The sequence below is a fragment of the Scylla paramamosain genome, chromosome 14 (genome assembly GCF_035594125.1).
Source record: "Scylla paramamosain isolate STU-SP2022 chromosome 14, ASM3559412v1, whole genome shotgun sequence".
Taxonomy (NCBI): domain Eukaryota; kingdom Metazoa; phylum Arthropoda; class Malacostraca; order Decapoda; family Portunidae; genus Scylla; species Scylla paramamosain.
In genome coordinates, this window is record NC_087164.1 from 12,479,780 (window position 1) to 12,506,337 (window position 26,558).

The following is a 26,558-nucleotide window of genomic DNA, read 5'->3' on the forward strand; positions in this document are numbered from 1 at the left end:
ATCCAGCTTTGTATTGAAAATGAGGATAGGGAAAGTAGGAAGGAACAGAGAAGGGGTTACTTTGCAGTTACCTGAGACACCTGCATTTCGATGTGATAAAAAGGTAATTTCAGCATAAGCGTACTTTAGATGTAGATAAAATTATGACAATACACTAGTAATTAAGAAATAGTGGGATACTTCCTAGTACATCCACCACTGTCCAGTTTATACTAACCCATTGTGTCAACTATATCTGATCTCTACATTTCATAAAAAAAAAAAAAAAAAAAAAAAAACACTAATGCTACAAATAACTCACTAAGAATGATAAGAAATACAACCATTATAAAACATCACAGTTGTATTAATTACTTATTATGCAAAGGGTGCATAGGTGCTTATTATATGTACAGAGATATATACATCAATGAAACATGTTGTAGACTCAAAAGTATTTTCAATGGGCTTAAAATTAAATATGTAAAATCAACTCTCAGAAATAGGCACTGCAGAACTGAAACATTACATGCAACATTCAATTAGTTCTTTAAATGAAGATGGTGCATCAGTTTTTTTTATAGACCAACAGTTCTTACATGAGCCAGATGTAAGCAGTATACACTATCCTGAAATGCAGACAATGTTATATCCTTGAATCTAATCATGCAAATTTGCTGCTATATGAACAAGCCTAAAATCCTTCACAAATTTCCATCCCTCACAGTTACGACTCAAACTTGAAATGAAAACTAAGTCAGAAGCCATCACCTATCTGTGTGTGTGTGTGTGTGTGTGTGTGTGTGTGTGTGTGTGTGTGTGTGTGTGTGTGTATGTTATTTACCCACAGTCATCTCTTGTGATCTCAACACGGCCAGTCATTTCCCAAAAGAAAGAGGTCAGAGTTCACAGTGACTGACCTTCGGGTAGAATTGAGACTACTCATAGCCCATTCACCAAGGAGGTAAGGTTGCAGCCCCTACCATTCCATACCTACATACATACATACATACCTGTATATCATTATCAAACATAACTTTGAAATCAATACTCCTACCTCCCATTTCACCGAAGTAATCTTTTTAACACTACATAATAATTTCTATCATACTTATGTGTACTCTCTTGGTCACCTCACTTTCTACTAGTCCTCCTGTACTCCAGTCTATGGTCATATAGTGTAACTGCTCTCACTTCTATGATTTACTTTCCTTCTTTAACTTGTAACTAATAAGGCAGCACTTATCCTATGTCATATAGCACCTGCCATTTAAAATAATGATAACATTTTGATAATGGTAAAGGTTTTCCCCCCAAATGGATTGCATTTGATGGATTTAAGCACTTTCAGTATGATTATAAATAATATATTGTATGGTACATACCAGCAATGTTATGTATAGTACAATGATAAAATATACTTGTAGTTCATTTGTACCATAATTGTGACTCACAGAAGAAAATCTATAAAGATCATGAATATCACAGATTTGCTTGAAGATTGAAAATGGTTTAACCTGAAATTGGAATAATCCTTCAACCATTGATATGCGTAAGTGGGAGAAAAAAAAAAAAAAAAAAAAAAAAAAAAGGAAAAATGTTTGATTTCATATAAACAACTATAACAAAAAACATTATAGCATTCTGTGTATGATAATTTCATATAAATATGTACATGTATCAAGTAAAAAAGATTAACAACATAATGTACATAAACTGTCATATGAAAAAGATTTATGTAAAAGTATTTCATTCAAAACTATAATAATAACAATAAGGGTTATCATGATTAGACTGCAACTGTATACTGTAAATAAACCTACTATACATTTAAATATACATACCAATTATATATATACACTTGTAGTAAGTAAGACACTGTACTTGATGCCTTAGTGGGACTGTGCAATATCTGAAAAGTAGTTAAGAATGTCATCGATGGAAAACTCAAGAGAGATCATGGCTCCTGGGTAGCAGCGGTGGATGAGGTCATCAATGTACTTGTATTGGCGGATGAATTCCTCCTGCATGGCTCTCCACACCACCTAGAATAGATAAACAAATAAATACTAGTCTACCATCACCAATGTCGCATCAGTTCCTTGAGTCATGGTGAAAAAATTGTCAAATAGATACTGACATGTAACTCAAAAAAGCTAGAATTACCTTGTCTAGTCAACTGATCTTTTGTAACCTTATTGGCATATGTTCTTAGGTAGTGCAATGTAACATCATGTACAACACTGATGCTACACAGAAAATAGAAGTATAACATACACAATACTAACAGATTGTACGATTTTGTATTTTATGAGATGATCTCAGTACCAATTAGTTACAACATTCAGTCTTCTGAATGGATAATTTAACTTGCCTGCAGTAAGTTGCCTTCCTCTGACAGATGCTTCTCCACCTTTCTATACAGCTGCTCCAGTCCCCTCTTCACCTCCTTCCCAGGATACTCTCTGTTAAAGGAATCATCATCAGCACCACAACCATAATGCATTTCCAGAAGAAATCATAAAGTTCAGTCATAAACCCATCATTCTAATAAACAAATGATTTGACTACATAAGTCCCAAAAGAAATGTAGTGGAGGTAAATTCAATTATTAAAAAGTCTTCTACCACTGCATGACTTAAGGTAGCAGCTTATATTACTCTCACATAAGGATTTGCTGGCCAAAGTTATCAGTAACATAAAAAGAAAAAAGGGCAAATTTAAAATTTCTTGTCAGGGAAGGAGGTGGACAAGGTAAAAGGAATCTTCCACTATAAATTTATCAATACTTTATCTATGTACCAAGTAACTCACTTTATGACTTTCCTGAGTTCCTGCTTGCTGTAGGCCAGCTGGTACCCCACTTCAGACTCCTTCACACCACTGGCCACCTTGGCAGAAACACCATCAAAGAATTGATTGAGTTTCTCCAGAGGTCTGCCAAAGTACTGAGTGACATAGAGGGCCAGGGCTTCATTATACCGCTGCCTTGCTTCCTTCTTCTGGGTGTCCATTCCAGGAAGCTTGAGCTGAAACATCATCTGGTGAAGCACATGATAGTTCTCCATCTTTATCACCTCAGGAGGAGTGCGCTGGTGTTCTGCAGCTACTCGAGGAATGTGTTCAAACATGGCCATCACAAGGCGCACGTACCACTTGTCAAGATCTGTGCGCCGCTCACTCTTCTTGAACACACACTCAGCTGTCTTGGCAAATTCCTCAAAATTAATGATGAAAGGCAGAATGCCACACTTCTTTCTGGTGACACGGCATTCTTGTATGGACTGGATCTGGAGATTCATGAACCTGTCAAAGTTACGCTTGGCTTGGACGAGACAGGAACCAAAGGTGGTGCTGAGGAAGGAGCCTGTGTCCTCGGCTGTCAGCACATGCTCACTGAGACGCACATAGATGTAGAGACAGCAGTAGGAATCTGCCCGGTCGTAGGTGTTGATGAAGGAGGACAGTTGTTGTTCTAGAATATTGAACAGTGCTCCCATCATGGATCGCACCTCCTTGTTGACCTGCCGGCCCCTGCCTGGCCCAGGAGTGCCCATCACACCCATGCTGGAGGTAGTCGTGGACCCACTGCTCTCCTCACTCCCACTGGATCCTGGAGTGCTGGCAACAGATGATGGTGTCTTCTCTGGAGTGGCAGCATTCAGGTTGAAGAAACCAATGCAGAACTCCTGCTCTGCCAGACACACAGGCTGCAGCTCACTCAGGACACGTTCAAAGATCTCATCAAACTTCTGACGTTCCTGCATGTCAAGTTCTGAGCCCCACTGATCCCTGTCCACCCCTAGTAAGGCCCCTGAGGCAGCTGTGCGTGTACCCAGTGTCTGAGCACCATGTTTGATCTGGGAGGTGAGCTTCCCTGCCACGCCAGACACACCAGCAATATCCTGACTAGAGCCACTCCCCCTCAGCCTCCGTCCACCAGAGATGCGCTGCCTGGCCTCTTCAAAGAACCAGCGGATGTCACGTTCATATAGCTTGCTGATGGAGGAAACATAGGTCTTGGTGAGGTGCTCGTAGGCACGGTGGTCAAGAGCTTGTGTCCAGTGTATGAGGCGTGTGTAAGGCTGCAGTTCAGCATGGAGGTTTTCATGGCGTGGCAGTGTGAGCTGCTCAGCATGCTGGCTCAGCGTCTCCCCAGGGTCATTGCCAAGGTGGATAAAGAGGTTGTTAAGGTGATGTGACACCACCAGGCTGAACCGGGTCTTCAACTTGTCAAAACACTTTTTTTCATCCTGCACTGCCTGTAGCTGTGTCAGGTGGGGAGGAATGGGTGCATTGATCACAGCCTGGAGTGCCTCTGCTGCCTGGATGGCCTGGGCCAGACTCCCCTTATTCAAGTCTGCCTTATACAGGTCTCGTGCATGACTCTTGGACAGGTCGAGCTGTTTGATGAGGTGGTCCAACTCCTCCAGCAACCGAGAGTTATTGGCATTGGTCTGTTCAATGGAGGTGTTTTTGTCAGCCATTTTTTCAATAGAATCCTTTACGTGCTGCAAGATTTCATCATATGAGTCCAGCCTCAGCTCAATCTCCTCTGCCTTAGTGTAAGCAGCATCAATCATCCCCATGAGGGCCTCCACCTGTGCCTCTGAGGCCATCATGGTGTGGATGTTGGCATCATCCAGCCCTGAAAGGTCCCGTGACAGCTGCTCTGCAAAGGCCTCTGCATTGCTCACTGCTGAATCACACTGCTCCATTAGCCTCTCCAGGTCCTGCTGCTCTCGCTCAGACAGGGCTTGGTAGTCTCCCTCCTCCTCCAGCACTGCATCCATGGTGTCCAGGGCTGCAATGTTGATGAGTACAAACTTAAAGCTACTACATATAAAGGTATGAATAATCTGTTATTGATTTTACACATGCATTTGGGTTAGGTTAAGGACATGCTATGCAAGTTATACTAAATAATAGTACAGGAGTAATCTCAGGGATTTGGCTTGCTAACCACTAACTAAACTTTTGTTCCTTTCTTAAATTAAGAATGAAAAAAATGGACATAAGTACTAATCTCACACAACTAAATAGCAGTTTCGCTGATCATAATTCAGAAGTAAGATAGTGAAATAACATTCCCAGCTACATGCAGTGGCCAACAAAACCAGAACATCCTCTAGTTCTGTTAGCCACAACTTCTTCAACATATAAGTCTAAAAAAACAAGATAATTTGGAAAAAAAAAATAAAATAAAATAAATAAATAAATAAATAAATTATGAGTTTGGCTCAATCCTGTGAAAACACCAATAGGTAAATACAGTACCTGAGGAGTTGGCATCTCCACTCTCAGTGAGGTCAGTGTTCTCCTCAATTAGCTCTGCTGGAATGTTTATGAACTGGGGTTTCTGCTTTGGTAAGTAACGACAACACAACTGAAAAAAAAAATAATGGAAATGGATGCAGAATCTTACTCAGCTATCAACCAAGACTGTAGGTTCTAACTGCCTTGCACAACACATGGGAAATGATAAGATAGAAAGTATGAAATCATAAATACTCACTCTAGTATGATTAACAATGGTAAGGAAAACACTATGAACTTCCAGTAAACTATGTCTGGAAGTATGGGTCTTCTCAGACTGAATATAAACAAAATAATATAACAAAATACAATAGTCAGTGAGGAGAAAAGCCAAAGGTAAATGCTGGAAAACAGAAAATGATGAATTATATGTACTAGACACATACTCTGATTCCTGTAACACCTTCTGAGTGACCCCCTTCCCTCCTGACCTACCCTTAACATTAAGTTTATACCTCTTAACCACATTCATCACATCTTCCTCTCCAAACCCTTTCATCATCTCATTAAACAAACTGTCTTCCCACAGCACAGTGAATGGCAGTAGTCTCTTCCTGGTAAACACAAAACAGTCGTAAGAAGCAACATCTATACAACACCATCAGTTAAGATTTGACTCACCTTCCACAACACCTGGATGAAGGTGTGCTTGTCTGGTGTGCTGTTGGCCACCCACTTGTAAACTCGATCAAATGTCAGGTCCAGCTCTGCAGTGTCCTGAAATTGTTATTATATTTTAACATCCTCGCCTTTTTTTTTCTACACAGGATTACATGACAAGTTTGTGACAAAAGGCATTCTCCACAGATGTCTTCCTCTGACAGGGAGTAAGTTTAAATTCCAGATGACCAAGACTTTCACTCTCCAGGCAACAAATATAAAGGAAAAAGTCACAAAGAAGCATACCTTATTTTCGTCTCTTCCATCCACCACTTGAAGTTCTCGTAAGGGCCACGAAGTCTTCTTCTTGTATACATCTTTGTCTGTCTTCTTAACCTAGGGGAATATTTTTGGTCTTAAACAGTAAGTTGTTACACAGCAGTCACCAAAACTATCAACTTTTCATAACATTCAGTGAAATTTAGTTTGCTATATTTAATGTTTGTTGTAGTAGATCTGAAAGTTCATTATTTGAGTTTCTTAAAACAATAAAGTCTCAAATGAATGTAAAGCTGATTCAGTAGATATAAGACTTCTGTTATATCCAGTATTTGTTATATCAGGATTTGCTATCAAGAGTAGCTACATATTTGCATCATAGGGATAAAACTTAATGAAGCACAAAGCAAATAAAGTACCTGGTGGATGGTGGCATACACAGGCTTCTCTTTGTTGATGGTGGCACACAGAAAGCTGGTCTTCTTCTTCTTCCCCAGCTTGGTAACATACAGCACACCAACCAGCCGCTCCTCGCTGGGCTCAAACACATCCCGCTGGAGCCCGTGGCGGATTGTTGCCATGCTTTAGGAGTCTTGGATGGGAAGTGCAGGGTTCCTCAAAGATGCAACTCTCCTTGTAGCCTGTGGTGGTGTATCAGGAGTAACCAGATTTGACTTGTACAGCAAAAGGACGACTTAGGACTATTCTGTGGTTGTGCATTCAAACCCCACTCAGGCACAGTCTTTTCACTTGTCAGATGTTACTGTTCCTGTGAGCAAGGAGTGGGCAGGGGGCGGAGGTTGAATTAGCCAACAAGTTTTCCTGCTGATGCAGCCATAGCCTAGACTGACTTAGATATCAAGTAGGTGAAGAGGGCTCCATGGTGCTAATCATGCATGTGATGGGAAGTGTTCACACTTTCCCATTACTCTGTCAACCATTATCAATCTTTAATCTTCAATCAGCCAAGGTCCTCAAGCTTGTCCATACAGAAAGATAGTGTATCATAGTATTCAGCTTGGGGGGCACCTCTCATTAGTTTTCCCCAAAAATCTTCCCACTCCCACCACCTTCTTCCCTTTAAATCGTATGTGCAGCACATCTCTGATTTGTTTTCAAGTGGGAGTTAACCAACAAAAGGATTATCTGTGATAATATTCCCAAATATCAAGATCAAGGAGAATTTAGGACAGGTATAAGTGTGAAAAGAAGAGAAAACAAACCCAAAGGTAAAAAGTAGTAGTAGTAGTATCTCTATGGAAGGATAGGAAAGGCAATGCCTAACATCTACACTTTTACTGTCTTCCTTTCTGGCTCCAGCTTGGATCCAGGGCAGACCTCCCCACTCCCACCTTCAGTGCTAATCCACATGGCCTACCTAGTGCTCCAAACCTCCAGCAGACACAGTGACTAGGCAAGGAGGAAGTAAACAACAGTGATTGGCTATGATACACCATGTCAGGCAGAGGCAAAATGTTGGACATGGAGAGTGATGTGCCTCATTCTACCTAGACGTCTAGTGCCAACTACAGTGGCTATGAGGTGGCCATGACGCACCATGTCAGATGGAAGCAAAGTGTTGGACGTGGGGAATGACGAGCTTCATCCAACCCAGGCATGTCTATTGGCAACTACAGTGGCTATGAGGTGGCTCTGAAGTAGTGGCAGTCACAAAGGCAGCTACAATGGTCACCAATTTCCTACAAGATACAGCCTTAACCACCACAACTGCATTGAGGGGCCACTTGACCCCTATCTGCTGGGGTGACATTTGCCATCTCCCACTGAAGGGCACCAGAAGCAGGAACATCATCCAAGCAACTTCCTCCACCCACCACCACTTGTCAATCCACAGCTAAGCACTCCTGAGTTTCCTTGTCTCCTGTCAGGTTAGAACAGGCATTGCTTCCCCTCCTGGTCAACATCCAGTACAAGGGAAAGTTAGGTAAAGTTAAACCACCTCAGTCTGGGGGCTTAGGGCTTCCAATCACAATTTTATTTATATTTTTGTTAAGTAAATTAGTGAAATCACCTCCCTTTATTTTCTTATTACTCCCTCTCTTGGTGGTGAAACTCCTGATTTTATTAATGTTAGTCATTGGTCATTACCTACATATCAATAGGAATTCATCATTTGTGACTGGATAAGACAACACAAGTGAGAAATGGACCAATGGAGGTACTGCTGAATTACGAACAACTATTCATCTTTAGTAATGCTAAGTAGACTCATCCTAAAAAAGCCCTTCATTGGCTGTGGGCATGTAATTGTAGGCTAGGAAATTCTATGTGTAGGCAAATAACATGCAGTGGCTAGCAGACTATGGAATCTCTTATTTAGATGAAGGGCTTCTCTCCCTCCCAGTCACTATTGTTCCTTACTGCAAAAACACTTCAAATACTTCAAAATACAACTGCTAAATATTTAAAAAGAAAAATCTCAGGTGAGAACTAAATAAGAAACTTCAAAACACAACTACTAAGATGCAGTACACAACCCACACACACGAAAAAAAAAAAATAAATAAATAAATGATAAAAAAATAAATACAAAAAAAAAAAAAAAAATTCTAGATGACCTTTAAAACTCTGGACAGTTTGTACCTACAGAGCTTCTTCCGGCAGAGGATCTCAAGCATCAATAGCTTGCAAGAAAAAGCTGAATCTGACAGCAGTAGTAAGGAAAAAAAAAAAAAAACATATCAACCACTGCACGACCACCACACCTGTCACAACTGCAATCAAGATCCAAGGTGGTTATAAGGGCATTTCAAGCCTTCTACATACCTATCTGGCCCTGTAAAAAAAGAAAATAGTGTTTCACATTATTACAAAGGCAGAAAGACTTACTTCATACATCAGATGTCAAGCCCTGGGCCGCTCCTCCACCGCCCCTCAGAATGTTGACGTCGCGAAGTCTTTGTAACGGCGCTACCAAAAATAATTTCCACTCTGACCTTAGCGGCTTCTCAACTTAAATAGGCCTAGCGTGTTCATAAGAGTGTGTTAATCTATCTGTATTTCCTTCTCTATTGCAATATAACCATCAAAAGAAAAATCACTATTGTGACCAAAATATTTATACACATAATATCTGATTAGCCTCTCTGCAACCTGAAAGAAAGACGTAGAGTTCAATACAACAAGTACACTATAAAATTACAATACATATATTTTTCAATCGTATAATCAGGCATCAACACTTTCCGTTCATCTGGAATTAAAAATATTAGATTAGCAAAACATTAGCTAAGGAATCAACATGGCAGCCGTCAGCAGGCGAGTTTTGTTCTCACTCCAGACCGTAAGTATCAGCCTCCGTAAAGACTCTAATGGCCACATAAGACTGTAGTTGATCTATTTACATATGCTGATAATATGAAATGCCTGAAAACCTCCCTTGTGGCGGTAATGGCGTTTTAAAGTATCATATTACAAAGCCGGTCGTTTTTTTTTCCCTTATGTTAAGAATATATTAGGATTTCGTTAATTTATTTTTTCGCTTTAAATGTTAATGGTGAAGGTTACGTATGAGTGTACGAGGTTATGGTTAGAAGAAAACTAGTGATTGCGAGATAGAGATTTATTGAAGATTGTGTTCAGTTATTGTTTCATGGGGTTTACGTTCCACAGGATAAGTTTTCCAGTGTTATAATTATGTGAAAATAGTGTGCGTCCAACTCGGACCATTAACAATTACCGACTCGTCCCATCTGGTGAACCAACTCGGACCATTTTGCAATATCATCCCGCTGCCATCAGCTACAACTTTGTTATACTTATAGCAGGTTTAAGGCATATAAGTTAGAAAAAAATACTATTGATTTTGAGGCAAGTATTTGAAATGCTAGTCATTAAATCGTACCAGATGTTATAATTGAAAGGTGCAGCTTTCATTGGTGACAAACAGTTTGGCGGAAAATTCAAGCAGCTGACGCAAATGAGTCTGGAACACACAAATATCTCAGGGAGGTCTTGGCATTGGCTTATGTCCCTGCAGAGTATATTGAAAAACTCTTCATAAGACTTTACAGAAAACCAAATAGCTCTCAGGCCCTCATAAGTCTTCCAGATAACATAAAAAAAAAAGAAAGAAAGAAAAAAAAACGATCTATTCTGACATTTGGTCTCCCAGTGCATGGTGTATATTCGGTAGAAGCAAAGGAAGGTTGACATAGCACTAAATAGAAAGGCATGTAAAGAACAACTCAGCTTTTACTTGCTTATGAAATTATTCAGTGACAAGGCCACACTTTGCAAGTGTGTCTCCTCTCAGGTGGGAAAGCACTAAGAAAATGTACCAAATACACAAAACATCACAGTCAACTTGTCAAGCTCTGGCAGTACAACGTGGGTGAGAAGTCTGCAATCAAGTTGTTAGTGCTGAGTCATTAGGGAGCTTTAAGAGAAGATTAGACAGATTTATGAATGGGGATGATAGGTTGAAATAGGTTGGTATATTTCATACAGGGACTGCCACGTGTGGGCCAGATGGCTTCCTGCAGCTTCCCTTATTTCTTATGTTCCTGCCATATTGCAGTGTGCACTTGATTAAAAGTTGTAGTTTTTAGTTAATGCAATTTCATGTTTTAGTACACAAGTTTATTATTTGTACTTTCAGCAATTGACTGCAGCTTATTGTACCATGTAAATATGCATTGTGTGCTTGATGGGAATAGATTAAATTTATATTGTAATTTCTGGCAGATGTTTCTTTGTGTTTAATGTGCTGTGGGTCAAGTTGGTATGCAGTGGGCCAACTTGGTCATAGGCCGAGTTGACAATGGGCTGAATTGACTGGCATTTGTGAAAATTATCCTCAGGGTTAAAGGAGTGGGTACTGCATAGCTTCTTGTGACATTATTTGGAAACTTGTCAGGCTGAGTAATCTATACACCTTGCAGACTGTGAATAGAAGAGAAGAGGTTGACATGCAAATCTAATCCCTTTCCCTTCTCAGCTGCGGCCGCTGGTGAGGGATGTGCAGCCCCGTAATGTGCACAGTGCTGCGCCTCTCTCCTCTGCCATGGTGAGTATAGCTGATGCAGGTGTGGGAGTGGTCAGAGTAGGTGGTGAGGTTCATGAGTGATGGTTATTCTTTAGCCAGATACTGACACATGAACAAAACTCCTTAATTTGAATGTAACTCTGCCTTGCAACAAAAATAAGAATGGAAAAGCTTTCTTAATGATGCTGCGTTATATTCAAATGAATGCATAATAGGTTTGCCATTGGTCCTGCCATTGGATTTAGTGCTGAGGCCAATGGTAGGATGCATGAATATTCCCAAGGTTAAATAATGCATTCATTATTTCCACACCCTTAGGACACATATCTTGATAGTACAACACAGCTTTGTAACATTCAGGTGTTCTGTTAATGTGTCCTTACCTGGTTTTAGCTGTGTGGCTCAGGTTCTGTCTGTGTTGCCAATGTGCCGTGCCCTCACAGACATTGGCGACCATGGAGTGCCACACCTCTCTCTTTGCCTCTTGCTAGCCTACTTGTGATTCTTCTTGTTAAATTTAGGTCCTCAATCTTTTCTCTTCTTTTTATATGTCCTATAAATCTCATCTGTTTCATTCTCACATTCACTAGTGGTTCTCTTCCAACATCTATTCTCCTTAGCACTTGCTCATTTGCTTTCCTCTCTATTTAAGATATTTTCAAAAACCTTTGCCAGCACCACAGTTTTCAAATGCTTCTAACCTCTTTTCTATCTGTGTACATGGTGCTTATTTGAATGCAAGCAGAGTTCATCTGTGTTAAAATGCCCTTGTAATTTATCTGAAGTGCTTCAATTATAGTAAATGTGAAATATGGTTTCAGGTTGACGATATTTGATGGTAGGCTCTATCAACTTATCATCTGTATTAGTGTCACACACCATATATGAAGCATGCACACATACACACCAATAGAAAGAAGGACTGGGTCAATACAGACATGCAGACAAGACCATACGAGTGTTAGCCCAGGTCCAATAAAATATAACTCAGTAAATATACACAGACTACTTTTAGAAGTTGATGTACTGTAGTGTACTTAATTGAATCCTCTTTGTCTGTGCCTGCAATGATTTTGAAGCCTCCAGATGTGGTGAGTTTATTTCCTTGTGCACTTAATCTCATCATTTTCATGAGACCCATCATGTATATTATAAACTGTTAGTATAGCTTGAAAATCCTTTCCCCAGAATTCTAAACTATGGGAACCTCTGAAATCCGAGAGTCTGCCATACTTTTGAGGTGAATTACTGGAGTTTTTAGTGTTAGATATAGATAGATAATGTGTAATACAAAATATTAATAGAAAAGTCCAAAACCTGGAACACTTCTCGGTCCAGGCATACTGGAGGAAGGATTCTCAACCTTTAGTGTGTAGAGATTAAAGAACAAGAGAAAGACATTCACGTAAAACCTTAGATTCATATTCCCGCATCCTTGTCATGTCAACCTGTCAGCCTCACTTGTGTTTGGCATGTAGTTTTTATTTATTTATTTATTTATTTGTTTTTTTGATGGCTGCTGTGGTTATTGGGTTAGATGTATAGGTTAGTTATTTATGTATTTATTTATTTATTTATTTATTAGCAGTGCTTTGGTGTTTTATCATCTTAATGGGTTAGTGGAGTTTATGTATAGATTATGTTTTGGTATTCAGTGAAAAAATGTATCATCCCCTTCCAAGTTTCTAATTTAAGTTTAACCTCAGTTTAGTGACACCATGATTCAGGGCATGAAGGTAGAGAAAAAATAGTGGTTTCATTCATTGTGATATAAATTTCTGTCAGAATGAGTAGTCTCTCACAAAACCAGTGACAGGGTCTAGAGAAACCTGTGCCATCCTGTTCTCCACATTCACCACAAGAACCCTGTAATATTAATTTTCATATCTACCAATACCCTAATCATTTTATAGGGACAGTTTTGAATGGATGAACCTCAAACATGTATTTTTACAGGGAGTTCCCGTGAGCAGACCAGAGGGCCGCACCACTGCCACTCTGATACCTGGAGATGGTGTGGGGCCGGAGCTATGCCAGGTGGTGTTAGATGTGTTCAAGAGTGCTGGGGTGCCTCTGGATTTCAAGGAGTACCACCTGACTGAACTGTATGCACCAAGGTCCGACTCACTGGAGGATGTGGTGGAGAGTATCAAGGAGAACGGTCTTTGCCTGAAGGGTATTCTTGCCACCCCTGACCACAGCTCTGATGGTGATCTGAAAACCTTGAATATGAAGCTAAGGTTGGAGCAAATCTCTCTCTGTCTCTCTGTTTTTGTCTTGTGAACTCATACACTTGTTTAGTATCTTTGCATTTTATTTCTTTTTATCTTTTCTCTTGCTAATTTTTTATATTTATGTTTGTTTATAGGAAATCTCTACTTGAGTATGTATCAGTTCTGTGATTTTCTCCATAATCTACCCATAAAAAGAACCTGAGAGAGAATCCATGGCAGTTTTAATTCTTTGAATGCCAATTATAACACAGCACTTACTCGAGTTATCCTAGACAATCTTACAGGACAGAATTCTAACTGTAGATTGTATCAGATCATTATATGGAACTAGAGAAGTTATAGCAATCAAATAGTTTATGAGAAACTAAAAGCTTATTATTACTAAGACTTTATCATCATAACTGATACTCACTTATCCTTTCAGAGATGAGCTTGACCTGTATGCTAATGTTGTCCACATCAAGTCTCTGCCCGGCCTTAATGTGCGGCACAAGAATGTGGACATGGTGGTGATAAGAGAACAGACGGAAGGTGAGTACTCCGCCCTGGAACATGAGAGTGTGGCAGGTGTTGTGGAGTGCCTCAAGATCATGACTCGGGACAAGTGCCGCCGTATTGCCAAGTTTGCCTTTGATTATGCGGTCAAGAATGGGCGTAAGAAGGTGACGGCTGTGCACAAGGCTAACATCATGAAGCTTGGTGATGGCCTCTTTCTGAAGCAGTGTCAGGAGGTAAAGACTGCTTGTTTTTTTTTTTTTTTTTTTCTTCTATTAGTTCCTGTCATCTTTGAGTTTATGTTTTAAGAAGTAAATGATTGTGCCAGTATGTCTATTCTATGTAAGAGGGGTACTGACCAAGGGCAACAAAATTTACCTGTTTAAAAAAAGAGGCCCACTGAGGTGCTAATTCCCAAAGAATAGCAGCCAAAAGGATCAACCAGAACCAGAGATGTGTCTTGAGACCATCCTGAAAGAATTCAAGTTGTAGGAAGGAGTAATAAAGAAGATGACAGGTAGTTCCAGAGTTTTACCAGTGAAAGGGATGAGAGATAGTGAATACAGATACATTCATGAATAGCTTCAAGTTTTGATCTAATAATTACCATATTTGTTGCTGTTGGTATGCAATCCATTAAGTATCCCTTTAAAACCACCAAGTTTTTTTTTAACATCTTCCTCAAGAACTGTTATTAATACACACCTTCACATATTCACATCACTCTACCAATAAAAAATCTGCTTCATTCAAATAAGACCTAAATGTCCATATGAACTGAGAAAGATCTTTTCCCTCACAGGTTGCAGAGATGTATCCTAACATTGAGTTCAACAACATGATCATTGACAACTGTACCATGCAGATGGTTTCCAATCCTCACCAGTTTGATGTGCTAGTGCTGCCTAACCTTTATGGCAACATTGTAGACAACTTAGCAGCAGGTCTGGTAGGAGGGGCAGGCGTGGTAGCTGGTGCTTCCTACTCCAGCAAATGTGTTGTCTTTGAGCCAGTAAGTTAGTGTGACCTATCCTGTGTGTTTTTCATTGCACTGTATCCTATCTTACACTAATAGCTATCAACAGGCTTTTTAGTGCATGTTAATGGGAATTCTAAGAATATTTCTGGGACTCCAGTATAGTTTGATGAGGGCTCTGTATTATCCACAGGAAAAAAACTGGTAATTTCATTTAAGGTCCACTTTTTCTCTGATGATATTGGACAGCTTGTGAATCTTGCCATTTTTTGCTGTTGTAGATGATGTCTTTTTAGGTTTTCATCCTTTTGTCTTCCTATGCATGCACCATCTCTAGGTCTTGATCTCAATCATGCTTTTGTAGTTATTTTTCTGGTCTATTTATGGTTGAACATGGGTGTGGGGCAATCAGGTGTAGTAGGGGAGAGTACTTCTGATGAAGGAGCCTTGTTCTGGACCCAAACTGTCCAAGCTGTGCAGCTGATACCCATAAAGTGAGGGCAGGAGTACTTTCTCTTCTCTGTCAGGGGCTAAGGGAGGGGGAGAGTCTTGGTACATGTATGTATTTATAATGAATCTTGCCCTTTTTGGCATTTGTGGATGATGTTTTTTCTGGGGTTCATCCTTCTTGTGTCTTCCTATGCACACACCATCTCCAGGTCTTTATCACAGGTGCATTTATAGTTATTTTTCTGGTGTGTCATTGTCCACACATGAATCCTTCACACTTCTACCTCGCCGCAGGGTGCACGCCACACCTTCAGTGAAGCTGTTGGCAAGAACGTTGCAAACCCCACTGCTATGCTGCTTGCATCTGCCAACATGCTGAACCATGTCAATCTTCAGTACTATGGGGACATGATCCAGAATGCAGTGGACAGGGTCATTCGAGTGGGCAAGGTAAGGAACTGTCACCCTCTACTTTTTCTCAGTTTGTTGTTTGGTGATCATATATTATGAGTACAGTATTTCCTCCATGATATTTACGTATTTTATTTGTCATGAAACTGGAAATGGATGTGAGTTAAATGTCCAATGCTTGTAATTTCTGGTAAAAACTTTTATCTAAACTTTTTATCTTTCCCTTTTTTCTGCTGACTGGTATTGGAGTGTTGCATATCTTCAAGGGGTTACTGATTAAACCTATCCTGCTTACAGAACGAGGTTATTTTTACACTAACAAAATATCATTAGAGCACATACACTTTTCTCTTCATGGACCATGTCACACAAATTACTCTTACTCATAAAACTCTCCTACAGTTTGACTATGAAATATAGTGTCACTGTCTTTGTGTGTCATTTGAGCTGTCACTCATTCACTGCCAGTTGAAATAAGAGCATGTAGTTTATGGATGAGTTCATGATCAAATTATTGGCAGCAAACAAGCTATTGGTGATTTTTCTTGTATATGGTGGCATATTTTCTCTCTTAATTGCTTTGAATGTTCCTCAGCAGTCTTAAAACACTTGTCATCTCTCACTTTGCTTTGCTGCTCAAGGAGTAAGATTTATTCTACTTGATGGTGTCCTATAAAGTATTTACTTTGTATGCTTGAGCCTCCATTCTGCGTATCTCTATTTAACAGTTTTTGGATCCAACAGAAATCTTGGACTCCAAATGTTCAAAATATGGTGTTTGAATGATTGATTGTAACACAGTTTGAATCGGTGGACTAATGTTCCCTCTTTTATACTTTAAATGGAAGGTCGAGAAATACAAAATCCTCCACATCTATGAAGCATCAACTACAGACAGTTTTTGGAACATTATATTCATTAATAAGCCACAGTTTGTTCTTCCATCTATTCAAAACTTGAACTCTTTCACATGTCAAGTAATTTTGCCTTGCTGCCCATGCTTTCCTCATCTCCACTGCTCTCTTAATCACAACTCTCCCCTTGTTTCATACACCAGTTTGTTCCCTTGTTTTGTCGATATGTAATTTAACTGGGAAGCAACATAGGGTGCTAGAAGATAGGAAGAAAGCCAACTTTACACTGTTATATAAAGATAAATAACAAGGATGAGCCCAATAGCTAAAGGAGAACAAGCCTATTCAGGGTCTAGTTTGGGGGGGATTTAGATGACCTTGTTTGGCAGTCTCTTAGGGAAATGTCAACACAAAATGAAATCTCCTTCCTGTCAGGGAATGGCGTATGGTGAGCAGATCTTTTTATTCTAAACTTGTGACTGTAACTCTTTAAGGGAAAATAAGGATGTTAAACAAAATGACGATCTTTAGATAAGATGAGAGTCTCATGAATGCAATGAAAGAAAATGTAAGCATAGAATAGGAGGCATTCAGTAAGGGTAGACACTGTAGTAAACATCTAGAGAAGGTATATATCACATGGTTTCTTACTTCATTGGGTTATGTGTGGTAATGAATGCATGAAATTTTATCTTGTGAGTCTGCCTGATGAGATTTTACTTTACTTACTGAAATCAGGAAGTTATTTCCTTATTTCCTCCAGGTGATAATTTCATACACATTCCTTCACTCATCCCTCCACTGTCTCGCTCACATAGCCACCACAACCCAGAACTCTCAGGTCACACGTGTTAGTTGAGTAGTGTGCTAATACTCTCTCTGTATGCACACACTTAGGTGAGGACGAAGGACATGGGGGGATTTGCCACAACCACAGCCTTCGCAAACGCTGTCATCGCCAGTCTCACCCCATGAGAAGTGCATGTCTATTGAAGGACTGATTCTGCTAGTCACTCGTAGATAACACTGTAAATAGCCAAAACATAGTAGCATTTCGTGTAGAATATAACACCAAGTTATTACAGTAGAAAGTGTGAGGAGATATCACAAAAATAGGTTTTGATGTTAACAGACTCAAACTTTTACTTCACAAACACCACTGGTAAATTTATAGTCTAATGGAATAATTACTGCACAAGATCTATGTGTAGAGGAGCTGATAGGAAGATTCTTGAAAGTAGTTGACAGATGATTGAAGCTGTACCTGCTATATGCTTTCCTGCAATCTGAGGTGCATGTTCTTTTTTTTGCTTTGCTTTGTAGCTGTTGTTTGTTTCCCTGCTCTGATTTCCTTCCATTCTCCTTATTGAGAGCAAATCAATTTGTTAAGTTTGAAATATTTTGTGTGTTTGCAGGTTAACTTAGGTAAATCTTTGTAAAATTTCCTGATTGAAAAAATAGTCATAAATGAATTTTTAAATTTGATGTAAATTTAATTATTAAGTTTTAGATAATTGAAAAATATGCTAATTAGTTTGTGTAGATTAATGTAAAATGAAGTTTAAAGATTTTAAAAAGTCAGTTACTATGAACATATTTTGTAAGTTTTTGGATTATTTAAAAAAACAAGTCAAAATCACTCCTGTTGTGAGTTTGTTTGTTTTATTTTACCATTTTCTTACAAATATTTTTCCCACATAGGTACGCACCAAGGATATTGGAGGTCATTCAACAACTTTTGATTTTGCTCGTGCTGTCATTGGCAATTTGAGACACTGAGTTTGAGGAAAGTATGTAACACGACTCTGAATAACTAGGAAAGGAGATTAGTTGAAGTATTATTATTATTAAAAGCCCAGTAAGTAGTGTCTCATATTTGTAACTATGATATCATTGTCTACCTAATCTCAAGGAGCAACACTGTTTACCTTGTTCATCTGAAGTTAGTGATTGGAATAAAGTTAGGTTTTGTATTGTAAAGGTGTGGCCACATATTGGTAACAAGTTTCTGACTTTGCCCCAGCTCTGGTCACACACATTCTGTGCATCAGTTTCTGGATTACATGGGAAATTTTGTCAGGATTCTGTTGTGGATGAGAGTTTGAGCTTCTCTAACTTTTTTTCCAGCATGTTCCATAACAATCCAAAACATTGCTTGTCTTTGATTTCATTATGCAGTGAGCAGTGTTTCAGGCAAAGTTCTTGGGCAAGTGTGGCCACACCATAATATAAGACTGAGTGTTGAAATGAGACATATTTATTAAACAGAAATTTGTAGTTTATTAAATTCACAGTTAAAGGTAATAAATATCTATATACCATACGAAAATTCACCTCAAGGAGGTATAACCAAGACAAGTAATCATGCCTCGTCTTTTAGTAGGAATAGTTGCCTTGTAAGATATGCAGGGAATACAAACAGTAATACTTAATTATTCTCTTGTCTTTCTTTCTTACTAAGTGTTCTGCAGACAGATTCACATCAATCCCTTATGGAATGGCTGTGGATGTAGTAGTGAAAGTGTGTGCATGTGCAGGCTTTTACTACTCTATTCAGAGACGTATCAGCCAGGTATATAATTGTGGGAGGGAGAGTGAGAGAGAGAATGTGTTTATGTATGCAGGAGAGTTGTATCAAGTTCTGGGCAGTATGGTGTAGGTCCTCTCTTCCCTAGAGGCTCAGTGGCTAAAATGTGAGGGACTGCTTGTAAATGTATATATGTAGGCCCTCTGACTTGGTCTCCTCCTATAAGGAGGATAGTCATCTGGTATATAGATATACACAAACCTTTACAAGAAAAATATGAAGTTAATCATTGATTATGTGTATCTCAGTTGATCTTGAAAATAGTTTTTGCATTACAAAGCCAACTGTGTTCCATTTAAAAGCTCTCAGTGAGTAATGGTTTTACACTGTACTCAATCTTTTTTTATGATCTTTCTGTGCAATAGTTTTGATTCATACTTAACATGTTCTATTGTGAATTTGTCCATGTGTGTTCTGATTATGAAAGTTAGTGAAAATATGCACTTGTTAATAACTGTTTTTGTTATTTCAATGAAAATGGAAAACAAGAATAATCACCTGATTTGGTAATATGTCATGTTGATTTATGTTCTCTTACTACTAAGTTTGTGGTTCAAACGTGTGACATCAAAAGACTTGAGATAATGTTAGACATTTCTGCAAACTGCAATGTAAACTTAAGTTTTTATTTGCATGATTTCCTCACATCAGTCAGTTATATCATCTCTCCATGTTAACACATTATCATATACTTGTGTGATTCACTCCTGTGGCCAAAACTGTTTTAAAATATTGTTGTTGCCTCCAGACTTAATGTATCAATGAAGAGAAACATTGATCAACCTGAAGGATTTCAATTATCATAAAACTGGGTGGAACTTGTGGTCTGAAATATATTAAGTAGACCACATGGAAATGAAAGTCATACAGTTAAAAATATTCCTTGTAAAAGAAACTGAGGTACAAGTCAGAAGAAAACCAACTTCAGATGATACAAATGTGTTGGTGTTCTGTTTGCATTTATCTCTTTTATAGTTGTGAATGGTTGATTTTTACAAAGTTACTTTACACTATATCATGAGGTGGATCAGGACTTCAGTGAGTGTAATCAAATAATTCTTTGAAAAAGTTTAATGTTGACCTGCTTAACTTTATACACTATTTGGTGTATAGTCTGTGATTGTTACACTACTTAAGAGTCCAAGGATCTGTAATTACTACCAGGAATGTGATATGTCACTTCAATCTTTCATTACTATTGCATGTGTTTTCAGTGCACTGGTGTCATATCAAAAGTTTTCTTGCTCTTGCATTCTGTTCTTTCATGTAATTCTTTAATTCACTTCATACAACTTAATCTCACTTACTTTATTTTATCCTCCCATGACACTGTTGGTCATCCTCTTGTACACACTACATGTATAATACTTGAACATACTCTTTTAGTCATCCCACTTTCTAGCATTCTTACTTTGACCAAACCACCTCGACCCCCCTCAGCCACTACACATTTCATTCCTTCACTCTTCTTACGTTACTACGTACACAGTTGTTATATACAGCCGCTGTCCCACTACTACCTCAAGATCATCAATACATTACTTAGGAGGTGGCGGCTGTGGTGCCAAGATGTATCAGAGGGATGGTTGTGACAGAGACAAAAGATTAAGATATATGTATACTTCCTGTATCAAGTAGTCAGTGAAACTCTATTGCTGCTGATACTGCTGTCTTCTTAATTTCATTTGTGTACTGTGAACTATTTATGTATGTTATACTGTGATGTATTATCTATTATCTCTTCATGCATTCCCTATTACTATTTTACAGCATTGTGGTAAATATTTGTACTCCCACACATCATACAATGCATTTTCTTCCCCACAGACTGTAGTGGGTTCAGAGATACCTTGCTATAACAGTTGCTCATCATGGCTCCACCTAATGAAACAAAGCATAAATAATGTCTTGCAACACCCACTAGATTTATATTTTAATGAGAAAAGAACATATTTTGAGAAAATGCTTGCCCCTTTCCCTAAGTGATAACATTGCATATAGTACAGAGTGGATTGTCTGGAAGCATTAGCTGAGAATAAGACAGACAAGTTAAAAGAGCACAAGATGAAGTTATCAGTCACTCCTCAAGTAAGAGTAAAAACTTCTGCCAAAGTAAACCAGGAAAGTTATGTAATATTTGATCAACTGGAGAAATATTATTTTATATTGAATTTTTTGTTATTGTTGTTTTGCAGAAAGATATATGCATGTATAAAAATATCAATCTGACATGTAGTGAAATGGGTATTTTCACCATTAGAGTATATACTTGACATACATTATTTGTAAATAACATGTAAATACACAAAATAAAATATTGATTCTAGTAATGTATTCTCATTCACCAAAGGTATGGAAGGTCATTATTGGGCAGGAAACATGATACCTTCACACATAACTTATCCACCCAGGTATGGCTGGTATTCAGAAACACTTTGCTGTCTCACCATGACTATTTTCAAATGCTACAGAGATGATTAAACGGGTTCTCAAGACTGTTTCTTCTTTTAATAATGTAGAAAACTTGTTAGTCTGTCACTAGAACCATAGAAACACCCTTAAAACTTGTGTATCTTCAACTAAAGCCTTTTGGGAGTAGCAGAGATGCAGTACAGAAGCATTTCAGAATATAGTCCTGTGTGTTATTATGTGCCTAGTAACGCTGGTCCTGATGGTCTGGTTGCAACAATAGTCTCCATTTATTATCAGTTGCATTCCCTCCCAACATGCTTCATTAATGTCATCCACGTCTCGTCCCCTTCTCTCCGACAAGCCAAGTTAAGATGTATGCTCATGTGTCATTTAGTTCGTGACGAAAAAAAAATCTATATTCTCCCTTTGCTAGGTTGTATGTACAGAAACCACTTTTTTTTTACCTCTCTCTCTCTCTCTCTCTCTCTCTCTCTCTCTCTCTCTCTCTCTCTCTCTCTCTCTCTCTCTCTCTCTCTCTCTCTCTCTAACCCTATTTCGATGCAATGGTTGATTCACAAAACTAAAAAAAAAAAAAATCTCTCTCTCTCTCTCTCTCTCTCTGAAAAAGAAAAAAAAAAATACTAGATGACATGTTCAGAGAGAGAGAGAGAGAGAGAGAGAGAGAGAGAGTGGGAAGCGAGCAGGTGGCGGGAGAGCGCGGCGTTGCAGAGATCGCGTCGCGTCGTCTGGGGGGTTGGATGTCAATATGGATACCAGTGATCCGAAGCTGCTGACCCCCTTCACTCCCTTCCCTCTCCCTCTCTCCCTGCCTCTCTATGGGTCCCCCTTAGCCTCATCACTACTAAATAACTCTCTCTCTCTCTCTCTCTCTCTCTCTCTCTCTCTCTCTCTCTCTCTCTCTCTCTCTCTCTCTCTCTCTCTCTCTTTTTCTCGGAGGAAGATTCGAGGCATAACAGGGAAATGAAATAAAAAGTAGGAGTCATTGGTGAAGAGAAAAGTGGTGTTGATTGAAGTGGAAGATGAGAGAGAGAGAGAGAGAGAGAGAGAGAGAGAGAGAGAGAGAGAGAGAGAGAGAGAGAGAGAGAGCGGGGTTCTGTCAGTAGGTAGCTTCTTATGAACGTAAGAATGTTTACAATAATACAATACCTACTCTAATATTTCGTTTTACTTCTCCCTTTCTTAAAATTCTTTCTTACTTTCAGTCGTAAAATTTTCCTTTGAAATAGTAAAAAAAAAAAAAAATGAAGGAAAAGAAAAAAAGCGTGACGGACGAGAGTAGTTCCAAAAGTACTGGATAATGAAAAAAAAAGTAAAAAAAAAAAAAAGACGAAAAAGAAATGAAAATCTGTGATGAACAAAATCTGAGGGTTTTGAGGCTAAACGAAAACGAATTCAGATTAAAGTAAGCAAGTAAGTAAGTGAGTCCTCGTATTTCTCTGGACCTAAGTAAACATGTGGATGCTGCAAAGATGAGTGTGTTGAGGTGGATGCTGAGTGACGAGGATAGATAGAGTGGGAAATGTCTTAAACCCGTATCCTTAAAAAGAAGAAGAAAAAGAAAAAGAAGAAGTGAACGTGTGTGTGAATTTGTGTGTGTGTCTGAATAGGTAAGTCTAGGAAGGAAGGGGACAGGGAGGGACTGAGGGAGAAAGTAAGTGGCTGCATTTTTCCAACTTCGCTCCGTTCAGTTTCCGCATCGCCCAATTGTGATCACCGTTATTGGCTTCACATCGAGGCTCCAGATGACCTTCGGGGCGCCACACAGGAGCCGCCCAAGTACAGTAGTGGTAGTAATGCCTCTGTGTTCCCTTCGATACTGGTAATGTTGGCAGAGATAGCGTGCCTGAATAATCATTCCTGTTACCTTTGAAAATATATTGTGACATTTTCAGTATCCATATGTACATAAAATCTTCATAATTTTTGCACATACACGTTGACTGACATACGTAAACATAAATCTAGATCTTTATAAGGACAAGATATACGTAATTCTTATTTTTATTTATTTATTTATGCATGCTTATTTTTACGTTCCTAAATCCCTTTTTTCCTACTCTCCCATTTTAGTTGTTCAATAAGATAGCTTTAAGTAATACAGTTTCTAGATATACAAGCGTAAAATCTCTTTAGCTATTTCTTGAACACTTCAGACTCTTATAAGGATAATTTTCAAAGGCTACAGATGATAAATGGCTATTCCTCTCACTGACAATGTAGAATACTCGCTAAACTATCACATTATCCACAAACACATCCTTGAAAACCCTAGTGACTTCCACTACACGCTGTTGAAAGATAAGAAGACACTGAAACGTTCAAGAATACTGTTCCCCTCCTTCTCCATCTTATCATGACCCCACATATGTATTACCATCTATTTAAAACCGCTGTCTCTTTCCTTTTATTATATTCCCATCATTTCTTATGCTCATAACACATATACTCTATCACTCAAGGATATGAGCATAAGTGTGGCGTGCTTCCTGCCTCGCTACCCTGCTACTACCACCACCACCACCACCACCCGGCGACCTGCACTCTCTCCTCTCCCCTTCCGTCTCTCGAGGCTGCATGTGTGAGCGATCCGCCTCCAGTCTGGCTCGGGGAGGGAGGAAGGGATCACCTCCTTAAACCCGTAGCGCCAGGAGGGGCCACGCGCCTCTCGACACACCAGTCCCACCATTGCTTACGAGACCAAGGTTTTAATTCCCGCTGCGATAACATTTAAGACGCAAGATACAGGCGCCTGCAGAAGGAGCCTGCTGAAGGGGTGTGGGAGCGCGCCACTAGCGACCTCGTCACCCCGCGGCGGAAGGACGAGGCGGTGGGAGGCGTGAGGAGAGAGGGAAGAGTCCTTGCGGCGCGCTGGGTACAAGGCTCCGACTAATATTAAACCAAATATGTCTAATTGAGAAGGAGAACTTGAGGCGTCCCCTGGCTAATCCCATGAAAGACGCGCGGAGGGGAAGAAAAATACATGAAAGAATCAATACGTGCATTCAACAACAAGCTAATCCCTCTCACTCGGAGGCTCACACACTCTTGGGAAACTGATTACGCCGTGATCGGAGGAGTGTGCGCCGCGACGCTACCGCCACATAGCCTTCCTCACCTCCCTGCCTCCCTCCCACTCCCAGCCACGACTCGCCCCCCATTCCCAGCCCCAATACCCTCGCCTCCCCTTCTCAGCTCCACTCTCGTCTCCCCTTCCCATCAAGTCGCACAGCATCGGGTCCGCGGCAAAGTTTGGTGCCGCGAGGAGATGAGAGTTACTAAAAGATTCTCTCGAGTCTGGGCATTAGCAGGTCTCATTTGGGGGTATTGCTAGTTGGGGATGCAAGAGGAGGAGGAGGAGGAGGAACATAAAGGAAAAAGTGCCTATTAATGAAAGAGTTAAGGGCAGCACTTACTAGTCACTCAAGAGTCTGTAGTACAAAATAAGTATCTAAAAATGCTAGATCGTATAAAAAATAAAAAAAAAATTGAATAGTATTGAAAGAATTAAGCACAGCCTTTACTATATATGACATAACATTGAGCATCACAAGCACCACGAGTCTGCAGCAACACACACACACACACACACACACACACACACACACACACACACACACACACAAACACGGCTCTTTTCAGTGTCGATTGTTGACATCCACACCAGCAGACTGAAATAGTTACACGCCAGTAAATATTTGTAGGGACGAAAAAAAAAAAAAAAACGAAAGTAAAAAAAAAGAAAAAAAAAAGTGGTGTTGAAACTCATACCGCCCTTTTCACATGGAGTTTCCGATTCCAATGAACTCGAATCCATGGCAGTGATCCGCACCAGAGTGAGTGGATTAAACCCTGCCTTCTATGACTACTGCATTCCATCCCTCGTGCTGCCTGCTTCACCGAAAAGTTCTTGAGAGAGAGAGAGAGAGAGAGAGAGAGAGAGAGAGAGAGAGAGAGAGAGAGAGAGAGAGAGAGAGAGAATGGTAATTGCAGTGAGGTAGATAACGATGTGCTTAAATCAATAACCACAAAGTGACCGCCTCTGAGCACCTTCTCACTTTAAGGAAGGGACGAGGCATGCTGATGGTGGTGGTGGTGGTGGTGAAGGTAAGAAAGGGGAAGATACATTAGTAAGGGAAGAAAACGGAGGCGAGGGACAGAAAGAGGAGCAGGAGGAGAAGTTAGAGAGAGGCAAGTAAAGGAAGGGGAAGATAAGGCAGTAATAGGAGACGAGGGAAAGGCAAGGTGAAGGAAAAAAAAGAGAGGTGAGGATCAGAAGAAGTAAAAGGAAGAGGAAAGTAGTTTGTATTGTTGTTCATGAAGATTTTTGTTGCGTGTGTTGTTGTTATATTAATTACTTCAGAAAATGGCATTTGCACAAGATTAAGGCCAAACTACAGCAAATCTAACCATCTGATAAGCGGCAATTTCAGCTTCACTTTGGGATTACTTTGCATAATCAGATACGCCGCCTTTCAAACACTCATTTTACTTAGAAACTTATGTAGTGCCTAAACTGCCTGTCTTTGAGTGTTCTTCCCTTCCTCGCTTCCCTCCACCTCTCTCTCTCTCTCTCTCTCTAACACGGTCTGTTTTGAGAATGCAGACCCTAATCATTACATCTACAGTACAATCAGTATATGGTATTTGCATAATAAGAATATAATAAAGGCAAGCAGATCCATGAACATACAAACACATCCAAGCACATCAAGGACTTCTTTCTATTCGTCCCTCACACTGATAGGTATTTCATTCTTATCAACTGCAATCATAAAAAGATGTTATAATGACAACACCTACCACCATTACTGCTACTACCACCACTTCCTCCACACTGTCCCAGCCACCCACTACACCCCCTCTACTTTAGATCACTATCGTTAGCCACCTGACTGATTTTTTTTATCCTCGCTCAAGGTCCAGAAGATATTTCAGG

General features: G+C 39.6%; 2 protein-coding genes across 4 annotated transcripts; one reads left to right on the forward strand and one right to left on the reverse strand.

Annotated features, from left to right (window-relative positions):
* Positions 1-325: 325 nt before the first annotated feature.
* Positions 326-9,105, reverse strand: LOC135106870 (exocyst complex component 1-like). Its single transcript, XM_064016236.1, has 8 exons — positions 9,025-9,105; positions 6,594-6,815; positions 6,202-6,291; positions 5,917-6,012; positions 5,257-5,365; positions 2,794-4,783; positions 2,354-2,444; positions 326-2,024 (listed from the first exon to the last, which is right to left on the reverse strand). The coding sequence occupies exons 2-8, from the start codon at positions 6,753-6,755 to the stop codon at positions 1,872-1,874; spliced, it is 2,691 nt and encodes an 896-aa protein (XP_063872306.1). The 5' UTR covers positions 6,756-6,815; positions 9,025-9,105; the 3' UTR covers positions 326-1,871.
* A 289-nt stretch (positions 9,106-9,394) lies between these two features.
* LOC135106871 (isocitrate dehydrogenase [NAD] subunit beta, mitochondrial-like) lies at positions 9,395-21,515 on the forward strand. 3 transcript variants are annotated; one of them, XM_064016238.1, is made up of 8 exons: positions 9,408-9,478; positions 11,135-11,203; positions 12,262-12,273; positions 13,139-13,422; positions 13,841-14,147; positions 14,714-14,923; positions 15,632-15,787; positions 17,500-21,515. In XM_064016238.1, exons 1-8 carry the CDS (start codon positions 9,437-9,439, stop codon positions 17,575-17,577), a joined length of 1,158 nt encoding a protein of 385 aa, XP_063872308.1. In that variant the 5' UTR covers positions 9,408-9,436; the 3' UTR covers positions 17,578-21,515. The 3 variants fall into 3 exon arrangements, with proteins under 3 accessions (XP_063872309.1, XP_063872308.1, XP_063872307.1); XM_064016237.1 differs by having other exon boundaries at positions 9,412-9,478; positions 18,304-21,515; XM_064016239.1 differs by lacking the exon at positions 12,262-12,273 and having other exon boundaries at positions 9,395-9,478; positions 18,304-21,515.
* Positions 21,516-26,558: the final 5,043 nt, after the last annotated feature.

Coding starts and splice junctions, on each gene's coding strand:
- LOC135106870 (XM_064016236.1), bottom strand. CDS start 6,755: ATGGCAACAATCCGCCACGGGCTCCAGCGGGATGTGTTTGAGCCCAGC. Junction 6,013..6,201: donor ATGGAAGAGACGAAAATAAG/GTATGCTTCTTT, acceptor TAACAATTTCAG/GACACTGCAGAGCTGGACCT. Junction 4,784..5,256: donor TGGAGATGCCAACTCCTCAG/GTACTGTATTTA, acceptor TCAACATTGCAG/CCCTGGACACCATGGATGCA.
- LOC135106871 (XM_064016238.1), top strand. CDS start 9,437: ATGGCAGCCGTCAGCAGGCGAGTTTTGTTCTCACTCCAGACC. Junction 14,148..14,713: donor TTCTGAAGCAGTGTCAGGAG/GTAAAGACTGCT, acceptor TTTCCCTCACAG/GTTGCAGAGATGTATCCTAA. Junction 15,788..17,499: donor GGGTCATTCGAGTGGGCAAG/GTAAGGAACTGT, acceptor GCACACACTTAG/GTGAGGACGAAGGACATGGG.